We start from the raw sequence: 11,859 nt of genomic DNA, 5'->3' as shown, positions 1-11,859 counted from the left end.
TAAGGAAAGAGCTGACCATACCCAAAAAGTGCATTCAGTCTAATGGAGAATTAAAAAACAAAATGTTATTGTAAACCAGAAGAGAACTGAATATTAACAGATTCTAAAAAAAAGTAAAAGATGTTGTTAATCCAACAAGAACTCACTACAGAAGTTACCAGCTATAAGCAGCTTAAGGTGAATTAGCTTAGAAACACCCGCCCCCCCAACTTTAGTTTCAATCTTTACAGAACTATTTACTGATACTCCAGCTTTTCAAAAATCTGTAATCCGTGTCTCAACTTTCTAAGGTTCAGTATCACATATCAGTTTATCAGCAAAAATGGTATTATAATTTTCTGAATCCAGTTGTTTTGTACCTCTTCCTGAGAACCCAATAAAGTTTTCAGAGCAAACCGACTGCAACACATAACAGTAACACTGAGAATAATGTCCATTAACACTTTTGAGAAGAAACATCAGTCTTCAAACAAGAATCTAAATGCAATCAGTGCAATCCCAGGTGGTCTTGTCTTTTGCAAAACAAGTGAAGTACCACAGTGTTAATATTGATTTAAAAGTTAAATGTATTACACAGAAAAAGATCAGAATTCTTCTGAGGGCACACAGAAATGTTCCAACAACTTTGGGCGCATGTCTATTTTGCTGAAATTAGCAGGATTGGGGAAAAAACCAAAGCAAAGCTATGCCCTGGATTTGTGCCACAGTTTGACATTCCCTTAACAGCAGCTTGAGTCCAGCTGGCATGTGAGCAGACTCCAGGCGAGGGGAAAAAAAAAAAAAAAAAAACCAAACAAAAACAGGCTGGCCACACTTGAGTTAGGAAAAAAGAGCTTAAGCAATGAATTTGCTCACAGTATGCAGAGGATGGTTATAAGCTGGCTCTAACAACACTGCTGTGAAGAGGCTTATGATGATGCTGCAGCATTGCAGCTACCAATGAACTTCCCAGTGCATCAGTAGCAAAAAATGCTACTAAAAAGGAAAGACAAAACTATTGTTAAAAATCTGCCAGTCATTAAGGACACATTCTAATTAACGAATGGTAAAACAAAGCAGAGCCCAAAGCTGTATTAAACCTCTACTTAGGTCATAATTCATTTGTAGCCATATCTGATTGCTCATTTGATTTCTGAAAGTGCTCAGTAGAAATCCAGAGTTAATGTGGGTAAAACCTCAGGATAACATCCATTTGCTTACACATTAGTATTGTTAAATAAATCCAAGTCAAGTCTACTTTACAATGAAGTGTGCAACAAGCAGAAGAAGTGAAGAACATACATCATGTTGAGTTCACATTCTTCAAGGTGCAAATCTTAGCTATTCTTGCCCAAATCCTTCTGTTTCTTCAATTGCGAACAACAGCTTTTCCTTCAACTGCTCATAATTCTTATAGGGTGGAAGGTCTAAGCGATTGAAACTGAAAATAAAGAAAAAAGTGTTGAAAAATAATTAAACAATCACAAAAAATCCATTATGAATATGGATAATTAAACTTTTGCTGTGTAGATGGATATCTGAATTTATACCCTGTGAAAAGCTGACTACTGACATAAATTTATGTATTTCTGAGAGCAAAAGTTAGAAATCAAGTGCTTGAACAGTGACAGTTTTCTAGAAATGCAGTGTAGTTGGTACAAAGTTTCACTAACTTTTCCTAGTTGGTTAACTAGAGTCATCATTCACATTGGAATGTTTAAATTTGTGTGTTTTTACTAACCACTAGTACACCTGAGGAACTGCGTAGAAGCTACCTTTGCTCTAGGGAAGGAGGAGTTTCTCTAGGGAAGAGGGAGTGTGAATGCAGCTACTTCACTATCAAGATGGAGTGTAGCGATAACAAAAGATCAATCCCAACCTTTTCAGACAGTGCTGTTTATTACTTTAAATTTTCAGTAGAACAGAAATCCATGGAATTTACAATGGAATCTACTCCATGCCACAAGAGTTTTTCAGAAGTTCAGCTTTTATTCAGCAACAAAGTTTACTGGTATAACTTGGTGTTTGCTTTCACAGTCTCAACCATTTATTACCCATTTACTAAAATCTCCAAGTAGATTGTTGTCAGCAAAACCAGAACAATAGCCATATTCTGATTTGTTACATACTCACCAGGTATGACTTCTAGGTAACCAGTTTTCCTTTCCAACTTTTTCAATACAAAATTTTTGGGGTCCATTACTCCCTGTAACAAATTCAAATAAACAAGGCATAGGGCTAGCTACCTTTGTATCATCAGGTAATACATTACAACTGAAGTATGAAAGGCTTAAACACAAGACAAGGTTACCATTACTTGCACAGACAGAAAAAACAGCTGTCTTTCACTATACAACTCTGTCTAGATCGAAGTATGCATGTGGTGAAATGTATAAATCTGAAGTGATTTTGAAACTCAATACAATGGGTGTAAACATTCCCTCCATCTCTTTTTCCATCATAGCTCAAGTATATGCAGGACTGACAAAACAGAATTCAATATAAAATTCATTAAAAATGTCCATAAACCTATAACCTGGTTCTTTTAAAAAAATATCTAGGGCATTAGAGGGATTATTAACACATACCCATGAGGTCAGCAAATCCTCCCACTGGTAATCTGCATGTTCCAGTAACAAACTGCAAGAGTCTCATTCTCTTCTCATTATCTATTTCTTTCACAAACTGAAAAACAATAATTGAAATAAACTTTTAGGTATAGATTTGATATTCAGATTTTTACATCATCATCATGATCTATAGATTAACAAGTTACATGACTGTTACGAATAGCTGACTTAGCAGTAACAATTTATATTTACACACTACAGATCTGTTTCATAATTCTGACTATTGTTTACAAAGCTGTAGCCATGCTCGGTAAGATCTCTAGGTCTGAGAATAAAACAAAGTCTAGAGACCTGCCAGAACCACACTATCTGTCTGCTGGTCCTGGTATAGTGCCGGTAGATGGTATGCCTCTGCCAGTCATTCAAATCAATTTCTTGCATTCCACACAGAAGCACCTTTAGGGGAGAAAAAGGGAAATAAAACACATGAGTACAAGTTAGACTTTCCTCTTATGACCTCCCATGTAGCTAAATACAACACCAACTGCACCCATACTTAGAGGCATCTGCAATGACAGTATACTTGTTTTTAATTTTAACCTTTATCTGAAACTTCTACAACAAAGAATGATGACTGTTCATGAAGTGTATTTGGAGAGGCCACAAAATAGAAAGCATCTCTGTCATGAGAAATGAAATAATTACTTGCATTTAGACATTCAAGCCAGGAACAGGTTATTATTGCCCAGCCTTACAATTCTCCACTAGGAACAGGATGTTTTGTTTTTATCTTTTTTAATTGAACAGATGCTTCAGAAAGTGTAATTTTGAGATATCAAAGTCATCTAGAACCTGGTCCAGTCTATATGCGATCATCCATTGCATATCTGGTTTTATCTCCCTTTCTGTCAAGTTACTCACTCTTTGAACACAGGCAAATCAAATTGCTGAGGATTAGCAAAGCAATTTGGTAAGAAATTTCTACTGGCAGAATCTTATCCTTCAGAAATGTGTAAGTAGGCTGCAAAGAGGAAACACACTGTCATGGTTTCATGGTTCCACTGTCATGGAAACACAGAGGCAAAGGGAAACACACTGTCACGGTTTAACCCCATAGGTAACTAAAACATTAACATGTGGTAACACAGCCATTCCCTCACCTCATCCCTGCAGCAGGATGGGGGATAGAATCAGAAAAACAGGCAGAACTCATGGGTTGACATACAGACAGTTTAACAGGTCAGGAAAGAGAAGAGTAATAATAATGATAAAAGAATATACAAAACACTGGCACAGGTTGCCCAGAGAGGTGGTAGATGCCCAAACCCTGGAAACGTTCAAGGTCAGGTTGGATGGGGCTCTGAGCAACCTGATCCAGTTGAAGATGTCTCTGCTCATGGCAGGGGAGTTGGACTAGATGGCCTGCAAATGTCCCTTCCAACTCAAACCATTCTATGAGTCTATAAAAACAAGAGATGCACAGCACAATTGCTCACCACCCGCTGACTGATGCCCAGTTAGTTCCTGAGCCGCAGCCCCTCCCCGGCCAACTCCCCAGTTTATATACTGAGCATGACATCGTATGGTATGGAACATCCCTCTAGCCAGCCTGGGGCAGCTGTCCCGGCCATGTCCCCTCCAGCTCCCCGTGCACCCCAACCTCCTCGCTGGCAGGCCGGCAGGAGAAGCCAGACAGTCCTTAACGGCTCAGCAACAACTGAAAACATCAGTGTGTTCTCAACATTATTTTCATCCCAAATCCAAAACATAGCACTGTACCAGCTACTAGGAAGAAAATTAACTCTATCCCAGCCGAAACCAGGACACACATTGAATCAAGTAATACTCCATAAAACCTATGCCTATAAAACAAAGTTGTCAGCCTTAGCTAGTTCTGCTCTTCAGACAAAATGATTGGAGTTTAAGTATTTTATGTGTAACAACCTGGATCCAGCAATAGCCAAACAATCCTTTACCTCCAGTTCCTTAGCATCAAAATACTGCAAATACTGTTGTGGCAGAATTTCATTGAAGCCTTCAAAGAAAGCCTGTGTCTGCTCCTCAACACCTCGGGAAAGTCTCCATTCTGCTACTAGCCTGTAAAAGAAGATACAGAAAAATGATTTAAATAGCCTATGCTAACCCAAGTCCACATCTGTGTTAGCCTATTCTGAGATGAACTGTAAGCTAAGTTAAAAAAGATATGGAAAGTCTGGAAAGTTCTGGGGATAGAGCACTGTATAATTTCATTAGCAACCTTTACTCTGTGCAAACGATTTTGTTTTTCCTTTAAGTTAAAACCCTATGTTTCCAACCATTCTGCCATGGAAAGTTATTTTAGACTCAAAGAGGAGGCAGCATCTATTCATGGATTATATTCATGACAGCACAGCAGTCCCTAGGTATCTGAAGAAAAAAAAAAAAAACACAGAGCTATGTTTGTCTAATATTCTCCCCAGAAATCTCAGTCATTATCCATGAAAAGGTAAAAACTAGGTCAAGTTGTACCAGTGAAGATAAGTAGGACTGCTAGCTTACCAAGAAACGACTATGTCCATTTGGAAAGTTCCATATTTGTTTCTGTTAATCATGAAACTTTGCTCTGTGGCAGAAACTCCACTCTCCATTAATAAAAGGGTGAAAAGCAGGCAGGAGACCCGAAGAACCTGAACCCAGGGAGAAGCAGATATTATGCTGAATTCAAGCCTAACCTGTCAGGAGAACTGGAGTCTAAAGGAGAGGTGGCTATTTTCTGATTTCAGTCCTAGAAACTTTGGTGACTTAAAGCAGGACTCAGAGTAAGACAAAAGAATGAGTGAAACTGGAATCTGAGCTCTCCCTGGGTTCCTAGAAACTAGAAGAGAATGGTTTTCTGCAGATCCTCCCTACTTTCAACCCCAGTATTAATACTTTGCAAAACTGCAAAATGCCAGTATGTTTCTTCTGCAAATACTACCTTTTCTGTGAATCACTGAAATGTCTTCAAGTTACTTATGCGATCAAAACAAAATCTGCTCCATTCTCCCTCACACCTTCCCATGAAAGAAGCTTTCACAGAAACACATTGTAAGAAAGAGAGGAAGATTCTACTGTGATTCAGTTTATTTTGTGCCTGCAATGTATGACTTTTTTTTTGCAAGCACATCCTCCAAGCTTCTGTGTTGAAGTTCACACCTTAAAGCAGAACTTACTGTTGCACACTGAGGTAGAAGGGGGTATTTCAGGACAAAGCAGGTCACTGTTCACATTTTTATTTTTTAATCCCTCTTAGGCTCCTTCTCTCTTAACCTACTGCTTTACAACGTTTTGGTACTGCAAACATAATCCTTCATTTATGACAATACAACTTATGGTGTCATTCATAACACTGTCCTGTTACAAATGCCAAGACCTAATTACACCAGACCAGTTCAGATAAAACTAGTAGCGACCCCAAGTGTCTTTAAAAAGTAAGAATCATCACAAAAGCATCAAAAATGTTTTTAAGTTTTAAAAAAAACACTCACAAACATAAACTGCTGGGTAGAATATCAGCAGGATATGAAGTGCTATAATTCCAATAATAAACACATGCAACAATTTCATGAAATACCTGATATTCACATTTGTTGTCATGATCTGCTAAACGTAAATATCTCTAGGCAAAAAGTGGACTAGGTTTACTAACTGTAATCTTTGGGAAAAGTGATTTTAAAAACTAATTTCTATCAATATTATTCTTTCAAATACAACATGCGAACAATTGTCACTTGTTGCCAACATCAGCAATTACCCAGAGGCAGAATTTCAACAATGCTTCAGATTACATAGCTTGACAATCTTTTCTTGCTAGAACTAAAGAAAGAAAATGACGGAAAGAAGCGTGTTTTAAAATCTTCATTTATTCTTACCTAATGTATTCTTCTTTGTTTTCTTCTGTGACCAGAATGTTGCTACCATTTGGCTTCAAATCATGGCTTTTGATTTCACCTAGAATTTCTTTATCAACTGAGAAAAACATTTCCAAGCCACATTCTTCAATGTCATTCTCTCTGCAAGGAAAACATATGTGTCAAGGCCTTGTACTCAGTACAGGAGATGGGTATGGAGAACCTTAAGAAAAAAAGGTTTGGAGCTAAATAGTCAAGATAAAGAAATGTTCCTTACACTATAATGATGGCTTTGCAAGAACTACTAACTCATTTTTCCAATCTGCATATATGAATTGTACTCCTGATCAGAAATTTTTGACCAGTAATACCCTTAAATTTACCAATCACAAGGCTGACAAACTACCTGCTGACTATGATCTGTGGAATGTCTACGGAATACAGAAACTTTTCAAGTAATGCCATTTTTGCCTATTTCATTGCATGATTGCTGCTTCTAACAGGCAACAGACTGTATTAAAATGTAGCCATCACTTTGTCAGATAATAGCAGGTAAGAAGCAACTAAGAAACACTTGGTGAAACAACTTGGTGAAGCACTGGCCCAGGTTGCCTAGAGAGGTGGTAGATGTTCCCATCCCTGGAAACATCCCAGGTCAGGCTGGACCGGGCTCTGAGCAACCTGATCCAGTTGAAGGTGTCCCTGCTCATGGCAGGGGGGTTGGACTAGATGGCCTCCAAAGGTCCCTTCCAGCCCAAACCATTCTATGATTCTATTCTATGATTCGAAAAATTCTAAGCAGTCTTAAAAAAGACTTTACATGCTTAATGAATTATCTTCAACTCCAGTATCTTTATGGGACTATCTTGTAACCATATACTGAAGTGTCCCAAGCTCCTAAGTTAACAAAGTACAAATATTCTCTCACAAATTCCAACATAGGAAGAATCTGTAGCCAACAAACATTGCTCAAATAAACTCTATTCTCTTTATAGGCATTAAGAGCCAGGACAACATAACGGGTACAACACTGTAACCTCTATATTGATATGTGCTTCTGTAAAGTGAAGAATCACCTGCATATGCAGAGGTTTTGATGACTCTTTTCACCAAAAATAAAGTGCAAAATCAAGATATTTGTCCTGAACTGTAACACAGAAATGTCCATCTTGAAAACATTACTGTGGTTTATCTAGCACCATGATGCAACAGTGCTTCTGAACTTGATCTTTCCAAAATACATGCTATTGCATGAAATCTCTGATGAGGAGGGAAGGCTTCAGATGGATAGATAATGAAATAAAATCACCCCTTCTTTTTAAAATGAAAGATACTTGCTCTAGCTCAGTTTGAGCAGAGAGGTTTTCCTAGATGACCTCTAGAGGTCCCCTTCCAAATTCGATGATTCTGTGAAATTTTCAAAGTTGTGGGAATGAGAAAAATGATAGGAGATCATTTCACCTTCACCTGATAGGAGAAGGACCAGGAAATTCAAAACTAGTGAAACCTTCCTAAAGAGTTATAAAATTTGTGTTTTTTTGGTGAGGAATAAATTAAGTCCACCCTGAGAGACAGGGCTTTTCTTCCCCCTACAAATTTGGAGTCATTTCCTTAGAGGATAACTTCATCAGCATTACAGATAGGCAGACTCAACTATACTAAACTTGAAGTTTGGGTCTCTGTACTTAATGTGCACCCCTCAGAGGTCTGAAGGTTTTTCTCCAGAATTTTCACATCCTTGTGTGGTGGGTTTTTTTTTTTTTTTCCAGTAGGGCAAAGCCTTTCATGGACTCCAACATTACGCACACAAATCCAAAGATGCAACTACATCTACAGATAATGGCTTAAGATGCCATCCTTTACTCTAGACTTTCCACAGAATATGAACAGTATCAATCCCTTAATAAGGTAAATGTCATTATATGTGCAATCTGTTACAATTTAATCAGAAGATTGTTCACCAGTAATAGCTTCCCCCATGATTTAATGCAGATTTCTTCCCTATAACTTGCATTTTTCAGTATCATATTTGCTTGCTCTCTAAAACTCAGTGAGTCACAGAAGACAAAAAAGTACCCTCCTTTTAAAAAAATATATGTACCTTTTCTGACTACAAAACAGATAACAGGATTGCTTAATTACAGAAGTTAGGACTTAAAGCTTTGAGACCTCTTCTTACCTTTCAGGTCTCAGTTTCATGGCATCTCTACTCAAATAGCAATTATTTTAAGTTTTCCTAACGGAATTTTAACGCACTACACCTTTTAGCAGCACATACATGGAGTATGGAACATACTACTCTTCAAAAAACAAATCAAAATTCCTGTCTCAATTTGTAAACATCTTGTAAAGCTGCTTTCCCCCCTACTCATTATTCAAGATAATACTTCCAAGATTCACCACTACAGGAGATGATAATCTTGTCTTTTATTTATTTCTGCATTTTAAAAAACAATCTATCCCCACAACTTTTATGAATTTGTCAAAGCTTTTTTAAAACTGTTCTTGTTTTGTATGATACTTAAGTAAAACATTTTATCTCTCTAGTCACATAAAAGACGACTAATTTTTCTGCTAAATTATTTTTCCTATAGCAGAAGCAAAGAAAAATTTAACTGAGTTTGTCTTTCCCTTCTCATTTTTTTTTAACTGTTGAGAAGGGAAAATCGCCTGTGTTGCTGAAACAAATGGTGCACATCAACCATGGACTACAACATCCTGGAGTCCTGCTAAGATAGAAGTAGCACAGAATTACAATTCTTTAGATCTAAGAGTTTTTTAAAAATTATTTCTTAAAATATTTTAACACATAATTCCAAAATAATTGCAGTCTACAAACTCCAGATCCCTTTTACTTGCTGTTCTCTGGAGAGGAATCTGCAAAGGAGTGGAGGAGGAGGACTCAAGAAAAGTATGAATGTAGAATTGAAAGATGATTGACAATGCATACATGGAAGGCTATACGTAGGAACGGTCTTGAATCGTTCAGCTTGGAGCAAAAAACCAAGGACAGCTAGAAAAATGCATGAACATTAGCTTTTTTAAAGCATTCAATCTTCAATATTAGCCCTTACGTCAAATTTCAGGTATGACTAAAAGAAGAATGATGTGGTAGTAAATAATAAGCTACATTTGCTAACGTCACATCATTGTAGCACTAAACTTTTTACATTTTCTAACTAAACTAGGTACTAGAGAGAGAAACACTGAGTGGATTTTTGTTGATTTCTTTTAATCAGTTACCTGAAAAGTTTCAGTGGAATTTGTTCAACCTATTTTATTTGTAACAGCATTCAAGACAGCCACATCTGTATAATGCCTAGTTAGATTTATTAAAAAACAGCAAAAATGGAACACAAGATGCTGTGCAGAATATTCAATGAACCAGAAAGTCTTCTGCATTATCAATCTATTATTTGTGTATCTAAAATTACAGTAAAAATTCCAGTACTGCTCTGCAATTTACATATTATACTTTCCAGTGGGGTTCTCAGTAATAAATTTACACCTGCTTCCTGGCATAAGTGAAAATCAAAAACGTTGTATTGCTATTTCAAGAACAAAATCAAGTCAAACTCACTTTACCCAGATGAGAGAGTTGTAAAACTCTGGGTCAACAGATTCTAAATCCTTGAGTCCTACTGGCTTGTTTAGGATACGTTTATAGAATGGCAGAGAGAAACCAGTGTCAATGAATTTCCCATGGAACAAAGCCTGAAGAACATGAAAATAGACAAAATAATGAAAAGGATAATTGAATATTTAGTATGACAACATTCTATACTCTGTACCAATGTAATTTGACAGACAAAGAATTAAAACAACCTAGAATATCATGACTGCTAATATGCTGAATTAACTTACACCAACAGTAGTTATATCCAAACACATGATAACAGTTTCAATTAAAATATGAATTGTCTAATTATCCATCGGATGGTACAATATTTATTTACAGGAAAATTGCATAAGAGAACCTCCTACTTTTGAACATACCATGGCAATGAACCTTCCAATAAATCGGAAGTATTTCAGATGGTCTGGATTAATGTAAGAGGCTGGGTTTATCTGTAAGCAGTAGTTATCCTTCCCTGCATATTCAAACAGGCAATACATTGGGTTCAAAACTTCATGTGACAATAGAAAGAACCACTCCCTGAAATCACACAAACAATAAAAACACATTTCAAAATAAGTTAAACAAGAAATTACATTAGCTAACTCTTGTTGACTTAGGAACTTGTTGGCACATAAGTAGTCAATCTGAATTCCTTACCAGGAAGTAAGACCAAACTGAAAGCAAATTGAAACTAACACAAATTATGAATTAATATGCAAAGTTACAATGACGTACAACTGTCAGTGGTTTGGATAAAAACCACCGTTATCTAAATGAGCAGATTAAAAGTCTACCACTAATTTAAACTTCAGCATTTTAGGGAATGCTAATTAAAATATGCACTTCTCTCTTACATTCCAGCAAAGACTTTTGACTCGAAAGTAGATTCCTATTCACTTTTTCAGTAAACCTCTCCTTTGATGTTAACGGTTGTGCCAAAGGCTTAATACAGTTCACTCAACTGTGCATCTCTATTCACAGAGACGATTAAATAATTCGTAATGCAAATGGAAAATAAATTTATATAGTTTCAAGACATGCATACATCTTAAGGAACTGTCTTTCTCAGATATGCTGAGGAAAGATAGGGAATAAACTTCACTAATATTTTGAAAGCACTGCAGTTTAAGTATGTGCTTCGGGGAAGTCTTCACACTAACAACTTGCAGAAAAAGATATTATTTGCCATCTCAGTTTAGTTTACCTTGCAACACCTCCATAATCTAAGCCTTCTTCACCAGGGAAAATGACCCATAAACGTCTCCGTAGATCCTGAGGGCTGAAGCTCATTATCTTAGTAAAAGAAAAACAATCAATTCCTTTTAAGAAAACAGCTATAAGCACTGGCTAGACTTATTACTATTTGCTATCCAGTAATATAGCATTTAATAATTCAGACCATAAAATGAACTATGAGTACCTGAAGTACCTGCTTATGGAATGTTCATGGAGTGTTAGCGCAAATGTTCTGAAGTGTTACTGCAAACCTATTTCCATAGATTAAAACATAGAAGATGTAAAAGAAAAAGAAATAATAATTCTGAAATTAAAGACTCTGGATACTTAGGCCAGCAGCCTGTCTATAAGTATGTAACAGAAATCCAGCCAATAAGTAACAGGCCCAGAGTAAGCAAATTCGGTATTTGTTAAATACTGTACTGAATGGTATCCCAGTTACAAGTAATGAAGAGACATGATCAAGGACTCAGAGAAACAAATTAGAAACAAAACTATAATAAACATACATTATATATTTTTTTTATTTTACAGCTTCATCTCCTAAAGAGGAGAATAAAAATCTACCTGGTTGTTTTTTTGTTTT

At 36.5% G+C, this 11,859-nt stretch overlaps 1 protein-coding gene across 2 annotated transcripts in view; it reads right to left on the bottom strand.

The window, feature by feature from the left end:
- Positions 1 to 1,271: 1,271 nt before the first annotated feature.
- The window catches only part of ITCH (itchy E3 ubiquitin protein ligase), a 32,400-nt gene continuing 21,812 nt past the window's right edge, over positions 1,272 to 11,859 (bottom strand). For both annotated transcript variants that reach the window (XM_010289391.1, XM_010289392.1), the window contains exons 15-23: positions 11,242 to 11,330; positions 10,415 to 10,574; positions 9,999 to 10,132; positions 6,440 to 6,580; positions 4,526 to 4,646; positions 2,901 to 3,005; positions 2,568 to 2,664; positions 2,113 to 2,185; positions 1,272 to 1,420 (exon numbers count right to left, since the gene is read on the bottom strand). In XM_010289391.1, coding sequence (XP_010287693.1) covers positions 1,321 to 1,420; positions 2,113 to 2,185; positions 2,568 to 2,664; positions 2,901 to 3,005; positions 4,526 to 4,646; positions 6,440 to 6,580; positions 9,999 to 10,132; positions 10,415 to 10,574; positions 11,242 to 11,330 — 1,020 coding nt within the window. In that variant the 3' untranslated portion in view covers positions 1,272 to 1,320. The remainder of the gene's footprint in view (positions 1,421 to 2,112; positions 2,186 to 2,567; positions 2,665 to 2,900; positions 3,006 to 4,525; positions 4,647 to 6,439; positions 6,581 to 9,998; positions 10,133 to 10,414; positions 10,575 to 11,241; positions 11,331 to 11,859) is intronic.

This window comes from Phaethon lepturus, unplaced genomic scaffold (assembly GCF_000687285.1).
Source record: "Phaethon lepturus isolate BGI_N335 unplaced genomic scaffold, ASM68728v1 scaffold1606, whole genome shotgun sequence".
Classification (NCBI taxonomy): Eukaryota; Metazoa; Chordata; class Aves; order Phaethontiformes; family Phaethontidae; genus Phaethon; species Phaethon lepturus.
This window is presented reverse-complemented; position numbering and strand designations above follow the sequence as displayed.